Raw genomic sequence first — 18,209 nt, forward strand, 5'->3', positions numbered from 1 at the left:
GCGTTTGAAAAAAACATTCACGAAACCTGAACGATGCTCTTTATCTCCAAATATCCCAAAGAGATCTTCAACAGGGTCGGATTTAAGAATGGTAAAGCCATTATTTTTACAGACACCTACGCAGACAGTGAACTTTTGCACGCTCCAGGCAACTAAGCATGCGAGCAAACATACTTCAAGTTTCACTGTTTCATCTGTTGTCTTGCATGTGTTAAAATCCTGCAGTGGACGGTTTGCAGATATTTGACATTTAACCACCTGTTGCGCCCTACACAAACCAGCTTCAGTCGGCCACATTTCAACACAATCATTTAAAGCACGCTTACCTTCTCTTGTGCTCGCGTTATTCTCTTCTGCATGTTACTCGCCAGTTTCCCGGCGTTGACCCCTTTCCCTGTCTCTGCCATCTTTAAGGTTCTTCAAGATTCGAAGTAAAGAAATCAATAAATAAACAGTTACGAATAAAGTAAGCGCAGAGAGAACAGAGACACAGACAGAAGAGAAGAGAAGTAATGTATTGGGAAATACTGTCTGACAGACAGGAGGTCGGTGGTCAAGCCCCTCTTAAAGAGACAGTACGTCCGACTCGTAAAGTGTACACGAAGAGTTGTTAGTAAGCTTAAACGTTACAACTGAGTCGAAAGTGGTGATATAAAAAAAAAAAAAAAGTTTAAACTGTTAAACTTTTCAATGTATAACGGATTCCGTTATGAGCATCTGGCGAAATGGGGACTGGAAAACAAGAGACAAAGCGAGTGCGCTCGCGCGAAAGAGAGCTCCTTCTCTAAATGTGCGGATTATGTTTCCCTCCTTATAGACGCTCTCTTAAAGGCGCAGATAACATCCACATTACCACACATAATAAATGTTAACCTAACTAATTTGCTTCATGTGGTAACATCTAAATTAACTGGACTTATTAAATTCAGTAATATTATTTAACATCACTGAATGAACCTGACTTCGTAAATTTACAACAACAAAACTAATTTTAAGGGTTAGATCAAAAAGAAATAGCTTCTTGCAGGTTATGTATGTGTATGTTCAAGTGTATGTTTTGGTTATTGGAGTCATTAATCTTTGATGCATTTATTTATGTGAAATTATTATAGAGTTTAAAACAAGCAATAACAAAATAAACTGGTGAGGAAAAATTCAAAGGTTTTCCCACCTTTTTGACCAATCAGTTCCCATGACTTTTAACTGCATTCTTGATTGCTGAATAGGCAGTAATAACAAGAACAATAATTGTATTGAGATCACTCATAAGCAATCTCTATAAAATACATGAGCATTAAGGGGTAGTAGTTCACCCAAAATGAAAATTCTCTCAATATTTACTCATCCCCACACCATTCCAGATTCTCGAGTGGTTTAATCCATGTCTTCTGAAGCGATCCAATCAGTTTTGAGTGAGAACAGACAAAAATGTAACTCACTATACATTTTTACATCAGCTGACTCCTTGGCGATCATGATTTCAAGCTCGATTACACTTCCTAGCGCCATCTAGCGCTCTGTGTATGCATCAAGCACTAGGAATTGTAATTGAAATTGAAATCATGACCATGCCTACAGAGAGTAATGGAAGGATTTAAAGTGAAAAAGTAGTTATATTTTGGTCAGTTTCCACCCAAAATGGATTAGATTGCTTCAGAAGTTATGGATGTGACAGGGCGGAGGGTGGCGCAGGGTCGTGATTTACACACACGGTCCCTTATCAGGCTAATAAAGCCTCCGAGAGGGATCGAGGCCGACTGCGGGCGGTGGTGCGACAGAGAGAGAGCTTTTACGCGCAGCTGTCCGACACCTTTGTGTGTCTGAGTCTTTCAGTTTAAGTTTTATATTACAATATTATTTATATTGTCAAGCCTGTTCTCGCCTCCTCCTTTCCACTAATCCTTTACAATGGATTAAAGTAGTCCTTGTATGGAGTATTATGGATTACTTCTACTCTACCGTTATGTGCTTTTTGGAGCATCAATGTTTTGGTCACCATTAACTTTTATTGTATGGGCCTGCAGAGCTGAGATATTCTAAAAATCTTCATCTGTGTTCTGCAGAAAGAAAGAAAGTTATACATCTGGAATGTTGTGAGGGTAAGTAAATGAGTGCATTTTCATATACGGGTGAACTTTTCCTTTATAAAAAAAAATCTATTATTATTTTCATAAGTCTTTCAAGTCACAATTATAAAATTACCTGATATTCCCCAATTTAAAATTTCCATGACTTTTTAAACTCTGTTCATCATAAGGAGTCAACAACATTAGAAATAAAAAGTTATAAAGTTAAGAATCTTCCAAATATAGAAATACCTTCCTAAATATTGCCCTTGGTTTGCAACTGCATGTTTTAGTCACTTCTTTAATTCGGCAGAATAAAATATGCTCATTAAAGTCACAGAAATGTGTAACATTAGACTACCTTAAATGTCATGTTTACATTGTCTCATTAGTAAGTGGAGCTGTGTGTCTCTCAGTTCAATGAGGTGATATCACATGTTTGGTGGGATTCCCATTACGCCTCTCTCTACATTACAGTAGCCCATCTGACCTACTCTTCACTGTACTCAGCACTTTCTCACAGTAGAGGGCAGGACAATTACAGAACACAAAAATGTTTTTGTAAAAGTAAACAAATTAATTGAAGAGTTCTCGTAAGTAGTTAGCAAAGATCAAATAAGAGACAAAAGGAATACTTTGTACAAAGTTTAATTTTTAAAAAATAGATTTTTAAATACTTTACTCAAATACCTTCAATATAATGTATTACTGTAATTATATTACAAAGTACTTTTTTAAATTAGTTGTACAGTCTAAAATCTACCTCTAATGACAATCAGAGGTAAGAGACTAGATTAAGAGAAAAGCGTCAGAAATAAACATAAGGCACAAGCAATGTGTGATCTCACACAATCATTGCAAAAAACAAGATGAGAGCTGAGTATGTTAAAATACTTTTTCCTGTCCCAGCTTAAAATACATAGACAACTATTAGCCAGCCATTTGTAGGTTGATTCTTCTGAAAAGTTTAAATACTGTGGCTCTGCATGCACCACCAAAACATTGCTGTTTGAACGTCCTGACAGGGTCGACAAACCAACATTGGCATAATAACCAATGCCGCGAGTTTGGGGGCGGGCCTATCTGTTTGGTAGTTCAATAGAAGACAGGGGAAGTGTTTTGCAAAACTAGTTGGAAAGTACATTATATTTTTGGTGCATAAATTACACTATTCAACTTTGAAGTCTCTAAAAATGTCTCTGTTTTGCTTCTCATTTTGTATTAGAACTGAGTCGGTAACCCTGAGCTATCAACCATTTCCATCCCTCTATCTTTCATTTTCATTGCTTTGTTTACCTCTCTCTTTTCTTTTGAAGCCATTCCCAAATAGCACACTTATATCTCTGAGATGTCCGTTTTGGATCTTTGCATCTTGAAAGCTTCACAATCTAATTAACATCAGCTAAACATCTTAAAAAGATCAGATTTACAAACATTCTAAATCACAAATGTCTCAAAAGACATCTTCTTATCTTATTGACATCTGAGAGGAAACGTCTCGTAGACATATTGCAGATGAGGAAACAACCCAAAAAATACATCTTCCAGATGTAAACACACACACGTCAAATAAAGGTCTGGGTGATGTACGTGTGCTATCAGGGTTGTCTATCTTCATCTTCTAAGGCCCAAGGGTGGAGAAGTTCTGAGTCTAGTAGTAGTGTTCCCACACTGACTAAGACCTGAGAGTACCAGTGTAAGCCGCTCTTATGGATCAGATCCGGTCCAGTCCAACTGTACAAGATACGAAGAGGAGAAAATGCCCAGTGAGCTAGATGTTGTCTGTTTACTGCCGCATAACACGAGGTCATCACGCCATTCACCACCAAAGTCCCATGGACAGTGAGTGGGGCATAAGCCCCCTGGTCCTCCCGCACCTCTATTTGAGTGATACGTGAAACACGTTTCCTGAGTTCCCCTTCATTTACAATCAGCAAAAACTGCCCTGGTTGAGCATCACTGGCAAATATTGTCCGGAGGGCGCCTGTCATTGACTGGACCCCACTGGAGCAGTTTCCACAAACAAACAGTAAATGAGCCGCAGTCAGGGAAACACTGGCCCCATCCTCTGTGCTTATCACGTAAAAGTACTTCTGGGTAATGGGGCTGCGGTCCAGGAAGGTAAGGACATCGCTGTAGATGAGGTCGCCAGTCCCGTCGCTTCCCGTTGAAGCCAGAATGCGGTCGCCTGGTCGAAGCTCACGGATTGGTCTCTGCATTCCATCTTCCATTGTCACCAAAGCCTCACCAGGAAAACAACCTCCTGATTTTGCTGCTATCGAATTATCTGAGGGAAGGACAGAGATGTGGAGGAACAGGTGGAAAGTGAGGCAGAAGGACAGAAGAGTGAAAAAGAAAATGTAAGATGGAGAAAGAAATGAAATAACATGGTTCATTAAGGAAAAAAGAATAGATCCCCAAGCCCTCTTTCCTAATGCAGCCATCTTGATCAGTATAGAGCTGGGATAGTTCATCCAAAAATGAAAATGTTCTCATTATCTACTCACCCTCATGTCATCAGATGTTTGACTTTCTTTCTTCTGCAAACAAGATTTTTTGGAAGAATATTTCAGCTCTGTAGGTCCATACAATGCAAGTGAATGGTGGTCAAAACTTTGAATCTTCAAAAAAAGTACATAAAAGCAGCATAAAAAGTAATCTATACAACTCCTGTGGGTTAATCAATGTCTTCAGAAGACATATGATAGGTGTGGATGAGAAATAGATCAATATTCATGTCCTTTTTTCCTATACAGCCATCTCCACTTATGACCAGCCCAGACGGTGAACGAATATGAATGAATAATTGCCAAAAAACAAAAGAAGAATGTTGAAGTGAAAGGAAAAGTGGACATTTGTAGTAAAAAAAGGACTTAAATATTGATGTTTCTCACCCACACCTATCATGTTGCTTCAGAAGACATAGATTTAACCACTGGAATCGTTTGGATTATTTTATTTTGTCTTTTATGTTGTCTTTATGGGATTTTTGGAGCTTCAAAGTTCAGGTCACCATTTACTTGCATTGTATGGACCTACAGAGCAGAGATATTATTCTAAAAATTATAATTTGTGTTCTGCAGAAGAAAGAAAGTCCTACATATCTGGGAAGGCATGAGGGTGAGTAGATGATGTGAGAGCTTTAATATTTGGGGTGAACTATTCCATAAAGTTTGTATTAGGGATGGGCGGAACAATCCTCAAGTATCGATACTAACGATATTGAATCAAGATCATTGACATTTTCATAAATATATTGATACTAAAGGTTTTTACTAAACTACTGATTTTATTATTTATTTACAGTGAAAACTACAATGTTTCAGAAGATTACATTTAATAAAAAAATTAACTATGTAAGCAGATAATTGCGTTTGATTAGATCTATTCCCTTCTGCTTCTCTTAATGAGCAGAAATGCTGAAAGACACAAGCAATCACAGTTAGTGCTCAGTCTTAACGCTAGTTTGATTTAAATTTATATAAATTAAAATCTCTTAAAAGATAAACAAAATGTGTTGTTAATAAATGATTAACACAAATAGATGGCTGATCATTTGCAGTTTAGGCTTAGAAGCAAAAAAAATATATACACTCACCTAAAGGATTATTACGAACACCTGTTCAATTTCTCATTAATGCAATTATCTAATCAACCAATCACATGGCAGATGCTTCAATGCATTTAGGGGTGTGGTCCTGGTCAAGACAATCTCCTGAACTCCAAACTGAATGTCAGAATGGGAAAGAAAGGTGATTTAAGCAATTTTGAGCGTGGCATGGTTGTTGGTGCCAGGCGGGCCGGTCTGAGTATTTCACAATCTGCTCAGTTACTGGGATTTTCACGCACAACCATTTCTAGGGTTTACAAAGAATGGTGTGAAAAGGGAAAAACATCCAGTATGCGGCAATCCTGTGAGCGAAAATGCCTTGTTGATGCTAGAGGTCAGAGGAGAAAGGGCCGACTGATTCAAGCTGATAGAAGAGCAACTTTGCCTGAAATAACCACTCGTTACAACCGAGGTATGCAGCAAAGCATTTGTGAAGCCACAACACGCACAACCTTGAGGCGGATGGGCTACAACAGCAGAAGGCCCCACCGGGTACCACTCATCTCCACTACAAATAGGAAAAAGAGGCTACAATTTGCAAGAGCTCACCAAAATTGGACAGTTGAAGACTGGAAAAATGTTGCCTGGTCTGATGAGTCTCGATTTCTGTTGAGACATTCAGATGGTAGAGTCAGAATTTGACGTAAACAGAATGAGAACATGGATCCATCATGCCTTGTTACCACTGTGCAGGCTGGTGGTGGTGGTGGTGTAATGGTGTGGGGGATGTTTTCTTGGCACACTTTAGGCCCTTTAGTGCCAATTGGGCATCGTTTAAATGCCACGGCCTACCTGAGCATTGTTTCTGACCATGTCCATCCCTTTATGGCCACCATGTACCCATCCTCTGATGGCTACTTCCAGCAGGATAATGCACCATGTCACAAAGCTCGAATCATTTCAAATTGGTTTCTTGAACATGACAATGAGTTCACTGTACTAAAATGGCCCCCACAGTCACCAGATCTCAACCCAATAGAGCATCTTTGGGATGTGGTGGAACGGGAGCTTCGTGCCCTGGATATGCATCCCACATATCTCCATCAACTGCAAGATGCTATCCTATCAATATGGGCCAACATTTCTAAAGAATCCTTTCAGCACCTTGTTGAATCAATGCCACGTAGAATTAAGGCAGTTCTGAAGGCGAAAGGGGGTCAAACACAGTATTAGTATGGTGTTCCTAATAATCCTTTAGGTGAGTGTATGATTTTGAATATAATATTAAATGTCCTGTTTTATTCTGAAAATAATAATAATAAATCATCAAAGCCATCCATTTAATAGAGGTATTGGTGATATTCACCTAGATAGAACTTAATATCAGACTGAAAAGAAAATATGTTGTATTGGTTTTCCCTAGTTTTTAGTCCTAAAACCCGGGAATCTCTCGGAATCGGGAATGACATGTAATTAATTGAACAACCTTTGTACTCTTTATTAAGCAACATGTTCCCAACTTTTGTTTTAAAGGATTCACTTTAAATTTCAAGTTTGAGGTATGACTCTGTGTTATTTATATTGTAAAACAAAACTACAGGCAACCACAAACCAGATTTTACTTTCTATTCTGTAAACCTACTAGAAATTCCTGAAGGACCCAATGGTGAATCATCATTCCGGATTGGACTACAAATTGACCTCATGGCTGAGCAACTCTATAAGCCTTTGTTCTCACAATTTGGCATAACAGTTCAGACTAGCTGATATACCTCTGGCCTTTCAACTTCATGTTCATTGGTTGATCCAATGGCTTCTTTCTCAGGGACTGGTTGAGCTGGTGTATAAGATTAGTTTGACATCCTTCGAGTGCTTGGCTAATGTGCTGTACCAAGCCTGGGCCTTTATCTACTTCTTCATTGCGATGTTGATGAAGGAACACCTCTCGGTGGACTGTTTCTGAACTGACTGGCACTGCCACCAATCTTGCCTCTTCAGATTTTGGCTTTGAGTTTTTGTACAAATTACAATATATATACACATCACAATATACATTAAAGATGAAATAGATATAAATGCTTTGCACTCCCTTCTGATCATGACAGGGACAGCTGACTTGCATAACGATCTGGGCAAGAAGGACAGGTGAAAGAGGAAAAAAAGTGAGAGAAAATGAAAGGAAAATATCAAAGGAGAAAACAGAGGAACAAAGATAACGAATGTTAGGGATTTATTTTATTATGAAACACAATGTCAATATATACAGCATAATTTTAATTAATAGTTATCATTAAAGACCCCATGAAATTGCTTGATGAATTTTGACATATTTCCTATTGAAATGGGAAGCTGGGGTGGGACACATTGAAGAGCTCATCCCTTTTCTAAGGCAGCCTTACTCTTTAGTTTACATCACAGAACCATGAACCACGATTTGCTACTTGCTATTCTCATTTTAGATTCAAAAGGTGCACACAGTAATTTTTTTACTCATTAAAAAGTTTTACTCGTGAATGAATAGTAAATGAATAGTAATTTTAATATGTATGTAATCATGATCATTCGAATTAGATAAAGACGTATTGGTAACCTTATAAAAGCGGTTTTATTCTACATGGAGAGGATCTCCTCATTGGGGAAGCCATATTAGAATCCCATGACCAGTCAAATACTACTTGCTTAATCTCAGTAAATGCCCTGTTTTTGGACACTTTAAATCATGGATTAAATGAATCATGGTTAACAATGAATGGTGATTTATTTGTACATAGGCATTGGTAACTGAAAACTATTGCACCTGAAGAATGCGACATCCAAGCCCCTAGATGTCAGTGCCAAGATGTCAAGACGACATATTCAAAAAAATGACTGAGTGCACCTTTAATTGGACATTTTTGTGTAGGAGTGCAAAATGAGTCATTCATATTTGATCCATTTTTCCCAGAAAAAAACTGCATTTTAAATGTGCATATCGGCTAAACTTTTATTTTGCCAACTCGTAGGAGTACACTGGCATACAGATGAGACATGATCACACGGGCGGTCGGCATGTTGTTTACAAAACTTCCGGTACCCTAGGACCGGCTACATTATGCCGACTCATTGACAAGTGCAATCTCCTATCAGACATAACTGCATTGCCTCTAAAATGGTTACCTGTGGCATGAGCATAAGCGCATTGCGTCAACAGCATGGAGACTCCAGGACACGATCAAGTTTGCATAATCAATGATGAACACGATTCGGGGGTTGTATTTTTCCCACAAACTATTCATCTCTCCAATTACATTTTTAGGTTTAGGGTTTGGCAATTGGGGTGGGGGTTGGGGATACAGTTTATAAAATATGCATTCCTCTATACTGCATAACTGCATGTACAGCTGAAAAGAACTCACTTCACAACTCGCTTTTGGTGCCCCTCTGTGGACATTTCATCACCTGCCCAGACAGCCAACAACACTTACCACTTTGGCCACTGGGGGCAGTGTTTAAAAGTTTGGAAAGCACAGAACGATTTTAGCTAAAGAATAGTCAACCTACTGTTTCCAATTTCAATGTCAGATCAGTCTGATGGATGCTATAAAGGCTATGATACATGAACTTAAAACCTCCGATTTTGATTTCAAGCAATCTTTAAATAACAATAATGCCTGAACAGGTGAAAGAGAATTACTTTAGTCCAATATATATTACTATACTTAATCTAAATCCAAATTATATGAAAGATCTTAGAATGATAAACAGAAATATTACTTAATTAATCTAATCTTTCCTCTGATTTGTCACCTGTTTGATCACTTTTTATCATTAGCAAGGATTAAACAGCGTGTAGCTTATTGGAGCTGCTAAAGCTAAAATGAAGCCTGTCTCGAAATGAGAGACAATAATCAAAGTAAAACAGAGATAGAGAAGTGAGAAAAGTAGATGTTAGAAGTGGTGAACAGAGAGAAAAGTGCATTCATCTGACAGCCCAGTGCTGCAAGGTTATGCTGCTATTGTCTAGTATTGTGAAGCAACAAAAAATATATGTGATGCCCCAAACGAATTAGGTCTGAGTGTAAAAACAGTGATCTAATGCAAGTCCTTCAATATCCAGATCGCATAGACATGCTCTTCTGCACTGCTCGTAAATTATCTTGCTTTCAACTTCTCACATTTCATGTCTGTGAGAAGTTTCTTTGTTAGTTGTGGTTAGATTAATAAAAGGTCAACATAAAATTAAAATTGACCAAATTTAACAAACATTTTTACTTCACATTTGCCTTTCATGACACTATCGCCACTGAAATGACCACCTTTTCAGTTGACGTCACATATCCCTTGTACTTTTCAACTCCTCCTACTACCTGACTCCATTATGGTATGTAAAACGTACTTTTTATAATCCAATCAATTCCTAAATCAAAAAGATGAAGTCCTGCAATATTCATTACACGTTTATTGCGAATCCAAATCAGTCAGATTAAGGAAGTATACTGCGTTGCATCTGCTGTTTCATGTTGACTTTAAAATATGAAATTCATGCTAAAATTACATCTCACCCTTCTTTTTCCTCTATTTCTTTGCAAAGTCTGTTTTTCACTCTACCAATCCCCATCCACAGCCCAAACACACCCTCACACCTCTCTTACCTGATTTTACACTGCAGTGTATGTGGCCTTTGGACTCATAGTAGACCCAGTCAAACCCGGCCTCCACTGCCAGACGGGCCAACATGGCGTACTTGTTGCGGTCGCGGTCAGAGGTAGTGATGTCCACTGCCCTACCCTCATAATGCAGAGACTCTTCGGAGTGATGGCCATCTTCATCCCAGCCCTCTGTCACACGCAGACGCACACCTGGCCACAGGTTCATCACCGAGATGGCCAGAGAATTCAGTTTGTCCTTACAACGCTACAAAAGACAGGAGGCACAACACACAATTTAAGAGGAACACTTAATAAAAGGAATAAATACGAAAGTATTAGTGACTTACCAAGCAAGAAACTAATTCAATACAGGTATCGGTGTCTAGCCTTGGTTTAAAGGGATTGTTCACCTACAGTCAGGTCCATAAATATTGGGACATCAACACAATTCTAATCTTTTTGGCTCCATACACCACCACAATGGATTTGAAATTAAATGAACAAGATGTGCTTTAACTGCCATTTAAATTTTAATTTGAGGGTATTTACATCCAAATCAGGTGAACGGTGTAAGAATTACAACAGTTTGTATATGTGCCTCCCACTTTTTAAGGGACCAAAAGTAATGGGACAGATTAACAATCATAAATCAAACTTTCACTTTTTAATACTTGGTTGCAAATCCTTTGCAGTCAATTACAGCCTGAAGTCTGGAAAACATAGACATCACCAGATGCTGGGTTTTATCCCTGGTGATGCTCTGCCAGGCCTCTTCTGCAACTGTCTTCAGTTCCTGCTTGTTCTTGGGGCATTTTCCCTTCAGTTTTGTCTTCAGCAAGTGAAATGCATGCTCAATCGGATTCAGGTCAGGTGATTGACTTGGCCATTGTATAACATTCCACTTCTTTCCCTTAAAAAACTCTTTGGTTGCTTTCGCAGTATGCTTCGGGTCATTGTCCATCTGTACTGTGAAGCGCCGTCCAATGAGTTCTGAAGCATTTGGCTGAATATGAGCAGATAATATTGCCCGAAACATTTCAGAATTCATCCTGCTGCTTTTGTCAGCAGTCACATCATCAATAAATACAAGAGAACCAGTTCCATTGGCAGCCATACATGCCCACGCCATGACACTACCACCACCATGCTTCACTGATGAGGTGGTATGCTTTGGATCACGAGTAGTTCCTTTCCTTCTCCATACTCTTCTCTTCCCATCACTCTGGTACAAGATGATCTTTGTCTCATCTGTCCATAGGATGTTGTTCCAGAACTGTGAAGGCTTTTTTAGATGTTGTTTGGCAAACTCTAATCTGGCCTTCCTGTTTTTGAGGCTCACCAATGGTTTACATCTTGTGGTGAACCCTCTGTATTCACTCTGGTGAAGTCTTCTCTTGATTGTTGACTTTGACACACATACACCTACCTCCTGGAGAGTGTTCTTGATCTGGCCAACTGTTGTGAAGGGTGTTTTCTTCCGGGTCTTCCGGTGTTGCTGAGCTCACCTGTGTGTTCTTTCTTTTTAAGAATGTTCCAAACAGTTGATTTGGCCACACCTAAATTTTGATTTTTCAGCCCACTGATGGCTTGCTTCACTGATAGTGACAGCTCTTTGATCTCATATTGAGAGTTGACAGCAACTGATTCCAAATGCAAATAGCACACTTGAAATGAACTCTGGACCTATTATCTGCTCCTTGTAAATGGGATAATGAGGGAATAACACACACCTGGCCATGGAACAGCTGAGCAGCCAATTGTCCCATTACCTTTGGTCCCTTAAAAAGTGGGAGGCACATATACAAACTGTTGTAATTCCTACACCGTTCACCTGATTTGGATGTAAATACCCTCAAATTAAAGCTGAAAGTCTGCAGTTAAAGCACATCTTGTTCGTTTCATTTCAAATCCATTGTGGTGGTGTATAGAGCCAAAAAGATTAGCATTGTGTCGATGTCCCAATATTTATGGACCTGACTGTATGATTGAAAAAATTAAGCTTTTTAAACAATGTAATTTATGCACAATGTACTCAACATTATGTACATATGTGTGCTTACATTTAAAGTACCTGCATATAACAACTGTCTTTAATAAGGTTGAACCTACCCCTGAACCTACCCATTCCCCAACCTTGGTAACAACTACTGCAAATCCTGCAAGGTTATGTACATCTATCAAGTAAATGACGGGCAAGGAGGAGGCTGGAACCTGCTGAACAATAAACAATGTTTAATGTAAAACTTAAAACAACAAATTATAAGACAAACAGACACACAAAACCCGTGCATCTCCGGCTGCCCCCTCACTCTCCTGTTGATCAGCAGATTCAGTGTCGGCCTTACTCCATCACAGCCCGGCCACACCCCCCTCCTCATCACACTCCTCCCCCGCCTGATTCAGGCTGGTGCACCACTGGTCTGACTAACTCCCCCCCCCCAATATCTCTGGGGCCTTTTTGTCAGCCGGTGGTCTACCCCTCCTCCTGCGAACCTGGGGGATATACGAGGGGAGATGTGGGGAGAGGGAAAGTGTGACGGAGACACACACACACAGAGAAAGAGAGAGAGAGGAGAGAAGAACTTGCTCGCCGGCTCCCAGAAGCGCTGTCACCCGGTTCTCAACTGCTGCTCAGCACTCTGGCAGATGCTAGCTCACTCCTCCCCTGGCGGATGGCAGCGAGTCCTCCGGACCCTGGCAGATGGAATTGCTCCTCCCCTTCGACCGCATTTCCTCCGGCTCTTGCCAGCCGGCAGCGACCCCTCTTTCGCCAGACAGACAGCTGCGGCTGCTTCCGTAGCAGATAGCAGCAGTGAGGAATCCACAACAGCACATCCCTCCCTCCTGGATTTCAGCACCACTGTAATAAGTAAAGGACGGGCAAGGAGGAGGCAGGAACCGGCTGAACAATAAACGTAAGGTTTAATGTAAAACTCAACATAAAACAAACGTAAACAAATACAGACACATATGCAACATGGCCACGTGCGTCTCTCTCTCCCGAACCGGCGTCTCCATCTGCCCCTTATTTTGCTCTCCTGCTGATCAGCCGATTCAGTGCCGGCCATGCTCCATTATGGCCCGGCCATGCCCTCCACCTTGTCACACTCCTCACCTGCCCGATTCAGGCCGGGGTGCCACCGGTCTGACTTACCCCCCTCCCCCATCTCTGGAGGAGAGACGTGCCTTTATTGTTTATTGTTAGGGTATGCGTGGGGAGAGGGAAAGAGCGAGCAGAGACACAGAGAGAGTGTGAGAGAGAGAGAGAAGAGAGAGATGAGAACTTGCTCGCCGGCTCCCGGACGCACTGTCGCCCGGTCCTCAACCACTCCTCCGCCCTCTGGTGGACACCAGCTCGTTCCACCCATGGAGGATGGCTGCGAGTCCTCTGGCTCTCGGTGGCCGGCCGCGACTACTCCCCTGGTGGATGGCAGAGGCAAGTACTCCACGACAGCGCATCCCTCTTTCCTCCTGGGTTTTGGCTCCACTGTAACAATTAAAGGATGGGCAAGGAGGAGGCGGGAACCGGCTGAACAGTACACGTAAGTTTTAATGTCTGTCTCTCTCTCGAACCGGCGTCTCCGGCTGCCCTTTATCTCACTCTCCCGCTGATCAGATTGATTCAGCGCTGGCCATGCTCCATCATGGCCCGGCCATGCCCTCTTCTCAAATGCTTAATTTTTCAATGCAAGTACACGCAAAAGGTAATTTTAAAATGTCCGCATTTCAAGTGGACAATTTTTTGTGTGTGTACACAGTAGTTAAAGACACCCAATATCAAGTGGGTAAACAAAATGACAGAATTTTCTTTTTTTTTTTTGACGGACTATTCCTTTAAGTGTTATTTCTGATCTTTCTTCTTTCAGGCTAATCATTTACAATTAGTCTGGAGAAACTTAATCATTTTTCAGATTGTCATAGGATTTCAAATCAGTCACAATGTCTTACAATGAAATACATAAAAATCACTTCTTACAGTTTGTGTTATAAATGACCAGTGTGACAGTGTTTAGACCCAGTAGAATGCTGAAATCTGATTCATAAGTTACCAATTAAAGAAAAAGAAAAAGGATTTGCATGCTTTGGTTAAAAAGAACACAAAGCCATTGTCTGTATTTCCTTCAAGAAATATGGATTCTAGCACGCTCTTGTCAAAAACCCAGTGGCAGTCAGTTGCTAGGTAAGTAAAGTGGTGAGCAAAGGCAAATATGAACCTGACAGCCATTTGTAGAACTGACGCAGTTGTGGTTAGCGCATACATGCTCAGCCCGTGGGCAAATAAATCCCTGTCTAAACTAGAGGCCACGAGACATGCAAGGTCACTGGATAACCACTAACTAAGTGGTCACAAATTGCTTGCTGAGTGATGACAGAGATTCTTTGATGTCCTTTTTGCTGCTGCTTGAAATCATGATTGTGCCTATAGACTGCAATGGTAAGGTTACATTTTGGTCTGTTCTCTTCCAAAACCGATTGGATCGCTTCAGAAGACATGGATTAAACCACTGGAATGGTATGGATTAGCCTACTTTTATGCTACCTTTTTGTGCTTTTTGGAGCTTTAAAGTTTGGGTCTCAATTAACTTGCATTGTATGGACCTACAGAGCTGAGATATCTTCTAAAAAAAATGTTTGTGTTCTGCAGAAGTAAGCAAGTCACACACCTGGGATGGCATGAGGGTAAATGATGAGAGAATTTTCATGGATGAACTAGCCTATTCCTCTGCGTATTTTGCCAATTCCTCATAGAAGAGAGATAAGCTAATCAATGTTTTAAAAAATGAAATTTTCCTTTCCTGAAATTCTTTGTGGAGGTAAACAATGAGCTCCCAGACTTTGATTTATGTCCAGTGAGTCTTAAAAGGACCAGGAACGATAAACTCAAACACTGCAGAACCGGTTTAAGGTGACCTGCAGAAAGAAACACTAGTTTATGGTTAACTAGAAGAACTATGTGCCTTTGGCATAATTTCAGATATGCCAGAACACCTACTCCATCTGAATGGGAAAATTTGTGTTTGTAGTTTTATTACTATAAATATATAATTTATGAAGGCATTTATCTGAACATGTCTCCGGATTGGATGATAAGAAAAGAGTCTCGAGCTCTTTTAGCTTTACGCTGTAATAGATGCTTATTCACATGGCGGTGTGGATTTCAGCCCTTTTTTTCGTTGCGGTTTCAAAAGTGAAATGGACTTCATAAATCAGCCCGTGAACTCTGTTAGTTTAGCTTTCAAAGCAGAGATCGACGGCTTTTCAGGAGGACAGCTTTCACACTAACCGCGGGCTACACAAACATTCACCCAGAACGCGCCGACAGCCCGGGGCCCCGAACACTCGCGCCTGTATGAGAGCGTCGTCGCCGCTGAATGAAAAACAAGGTGTAGAAAAATATGTGTGCAATTAAGGCTTACATGCTATTTTTACACACGTTCGGTACAAAAACAAACAAACAAAAATAACAGACTAAAAAGGAAGGGGGAAAAACAGACCAGAAGTTGTCTCCAGCGGTCACCGCAGCTTGCCCTTAATAAATCGCGTGAAGGTCAGGTAAACGAGCGCGGAGAGGTGACAGGTAAAGACGGGGGCGAGATCTACGCTGCTACGCTATTCGGTTCCCACGTGGGCCGCCGGGACATTAACGTGTGGCCATTCAGAGAAAGCGTACTGACATAAATACTTTCTTAAGGAGGGGAGATTGGAGTAAAATAAATTCCACTCTGAACCACATCAACGTCGTAAAAAATATCCGACGGTTCAAAGAAGGGGGTAGGCTAGTGCTGTTAATCACGAGCGGTCGCGTTTAAGCATCCGGGTAAACATTAAAACAGTCGCAGGTCATGCCCAATCTAAAAGTGCACTTTTAATGTTTTCTTTTCCAATCGGGCTTAAAACAGCGAAGGCACTGTTTTAATTAAACGTTTCAGGTTTCACTTCCAGTCCGTTTTATTGACAATCACCCATTTTGCGTTCATCCATTCACATAAATTGAGCAAGAGCCCCGTGGGAGAAAGTTTAAATATGTGGTTATAAAATAGCCAGACGACTACAATGTCTTTATTTTGACAAAACCTGCCCCCAGACTGAAGAGCTGAAACCTTGAATGAACTCAAGGACTTTCACTTTTCACTTTTGTGTTTTCTATCCGACATATTGGCCTATATTAAAGGAATATTACGGGTCCAAATACAATTTAAGATCAATCGACAGCATTTGTGGCATAATGTTGACCTTTTCTTAAAAAAAATTAATAAAGAAAATGCATAAAGATAATAATAATAATAATAAAAAAAGTTCAGTGACGCACTTACAATGGAAGTGAATGGGGGCCAATTTTTTGAGAGTTTAAAAGGCAGAAATGTGAAGCTAGTAATTTTATAAAATAATTTACCTTAATTCTTCTGTTAAAACTTGTGTATTATTTGAGCTGTAAAGTTGTTTAAATCAACGTTACAGGTTTTACAGTGTTATGTTGTCACGGCAACAAAGTTATACATTTGAATATAACTTTACACAGAAAATGTTATTAAACGATTTTGTCACATGAGTCAAGTTTACATATTATTTGCTTCTTGTAGTTTTTGAAACAGTGAGTATTTTAACGTTTATGGGTAGGCCCCATTCACTTCCATTGTAAGTGCCTCACTGTTACCCAGATTTTTGCTCTAGGATATTCAAACTTTCAGGAAAAAAGGAAGGGGTTTCCTATCCCAACATTTATTGGTGTATTTAGCTCCCTGAAATAATGAGCAAGGATTTTGGAAAAGGTCAATTACATAATAAAACTTAAGGTTGCAGGTTCAAACTGATCAAGACACCTAACCACATGCTGATACAACGGGACTGTCCTTTGCATAAAAGTCTAAGTAATAAATTAATCATTTGCGGACCTTTCTTTGCATTTTTGACCTCCATGGAACATTTTTATGTGAGAAGTGCATTAGAAGCCCGTGTGCCCGCTCACCTGCGTCATCATGCGGTCCGCAGCTGTGTTCTCTTCATCCTTGAAGATGATGTCGGGGTTGTAGTTGGGTATCAGTTCTTTAAAGCGCTCAGAGCTGCGCGTTATTTTCCCTTCATATCTCCCACTGGCTCCGAGCGTTTTCTCGGCAACGTTTGGGCTAAACTGCTTATATGCGAGAGGCGTGAGTTTCCTTGGATTCCGCCTCTTTCCGTAACCTCTGCCCGGTCCACAGCTGTCACACGCCGGCGAGAAAGTCAAGATGAACCCGGTGAGGAGGGCCACTGCAGTGGAGAGTCTCATACCAACCGGTGCCACCGGGCACTCCAAGAGTTGGAGTGTCAAAGATGGTGAAGATGATGGTAAAGCAACCCTCCTCCCCCAATCTCAGTTTCTGTCCCCACGCAAGATCACCAGAGGGGGAGGAGGACCAGTCTTTACGGTGATAGTACGGAGCACCTGACGCTCACCATCCTTTTGCGCACGGAAAGACACCCAAGCACCGGACACGTAGGGTTCCCTAGGCGTTTTTTTTTTTAATCGTTGGCGGAGTTGGTGCCAGCTCGCTGGTCCTTCTCTCAGGTCTGTAAAACTCACTTTCTCTCAGTCCAAGCGGAGACAGGGGGAATAAATAGAGAAGTTCCGTTTATCTTGGCAAGCGCGCTGAGAATCGCCTGCAGGCGGGTCCTGGTTGCGCAGAGTCGCGGTTAGAGTGTGTCCCCGCAGCGGTTTCTGGCTCCTGGCTTGATTTTTGAATGCTGCCCTGTGACGACTCTCAGTTGAGATGGAAATGGAAGTGACCCGAGATCAGATGCTACTGAAGCAGACCGCACCCTGCCAGTCCTGCCCTCTGTCTGTCTCTGCCCTCCTCTCCACCCCTCCGGGCAGACGCACTTGATCAGCACTGCTCTCCCCTTGTACCGCAACCGGCGGCTGTCAAGACGCGAGGCAAACAGGAGGCGCATTACAGGTCTGGACACTCGGACCCTGATGTCTGCAGT

At 41.0% G+C, this 18,209-nt stretch overlaps 2 protein-coding genes across 3 annotated transcripts in view; both read right to left on the minus strand.

Moving 5' to 3' along the window:
• Positions 1-733, minus strand: part of bin1b (bridging integrator 1b) — a 53,800-nt gene extending 53,067 nt beyond the window's left edge. For both annotated transcript variants that reach the window (XM_052140828.1, XM_052140827.1), the window contains exon 1: positions 327-733. In XM_052140828.1, coding sequence (XP_051996788.1) covers positions 327-407 — 81 coding nt within the window. In that variant the 5' untranslated portion in view covers positions 408-733. The remainder of the gene's footprint in view (positions 1-326) is intronic.
• Positions 734-2,783: 2,050 nt separating this feature from the next.
• Positions 2,784-18,115, minus strand: ihhb (Indian hedgehog signaling molecule b). The gene is made up of 3 exons (XM_052141234.1): positions 17,212-18,115; positions 10,248-10,509; positions 2,784-4,353 (listed from the first exon to the last, which is right to left on the minus strand). The coding sequence occupies exons 1-3, from the start codon at positions 17,509-17,511 to the stop codon at positions 3,665-3,667; spliced, it is 1,251 nt and encodes a 416-aa protein (XP_051997194.1). The 5' UTR covers positions 17,512-18,115; the 3' UTR covers positions 2,784-3,664.
• Positions 18,116-18,209: the final 94 nt, after the last annotated feature.

Source organism: Xyrauchen texanus, chromosome 13 (assembly GCF_025860055.1).
Source record: "Xyrauchen texanus isolate HMW12.3.18 chromosome 13, RBS_HiC_50CHRs, whole genome shotgun sequence".
NCBI lineage: Eukaryota > Metazoa > Chordata > Actinopteri > Cypriniformes > Catostomidae > Xyrauchen > Xyrauchen texanus.

Bases quoted from the DNA above. Each gene is read 5' to 3' on its own strand.
- ihhb (XM_052141234.1), bottom strand. From the start codon at position 17,511: ATGAGACTCTCCACTGCAGTGGCCCTCCTCACCGGGTTCATCTTGACT. The intron at 10,510-17,211 runs GTGAGCGGGCAC...TGTCTTTTGTAG, and splicing joins CGGACCGCATGATGACGCAG to CGTTGTAAGGACAAACTGAA. The intron at 4,354-10,247 runs GTAAGAGAGGTG...TCCTTCCCTCAG, and splicing joins ACACTGCAGTGTAAAATCAG to ATAATTCGATAGCAGCAAAA.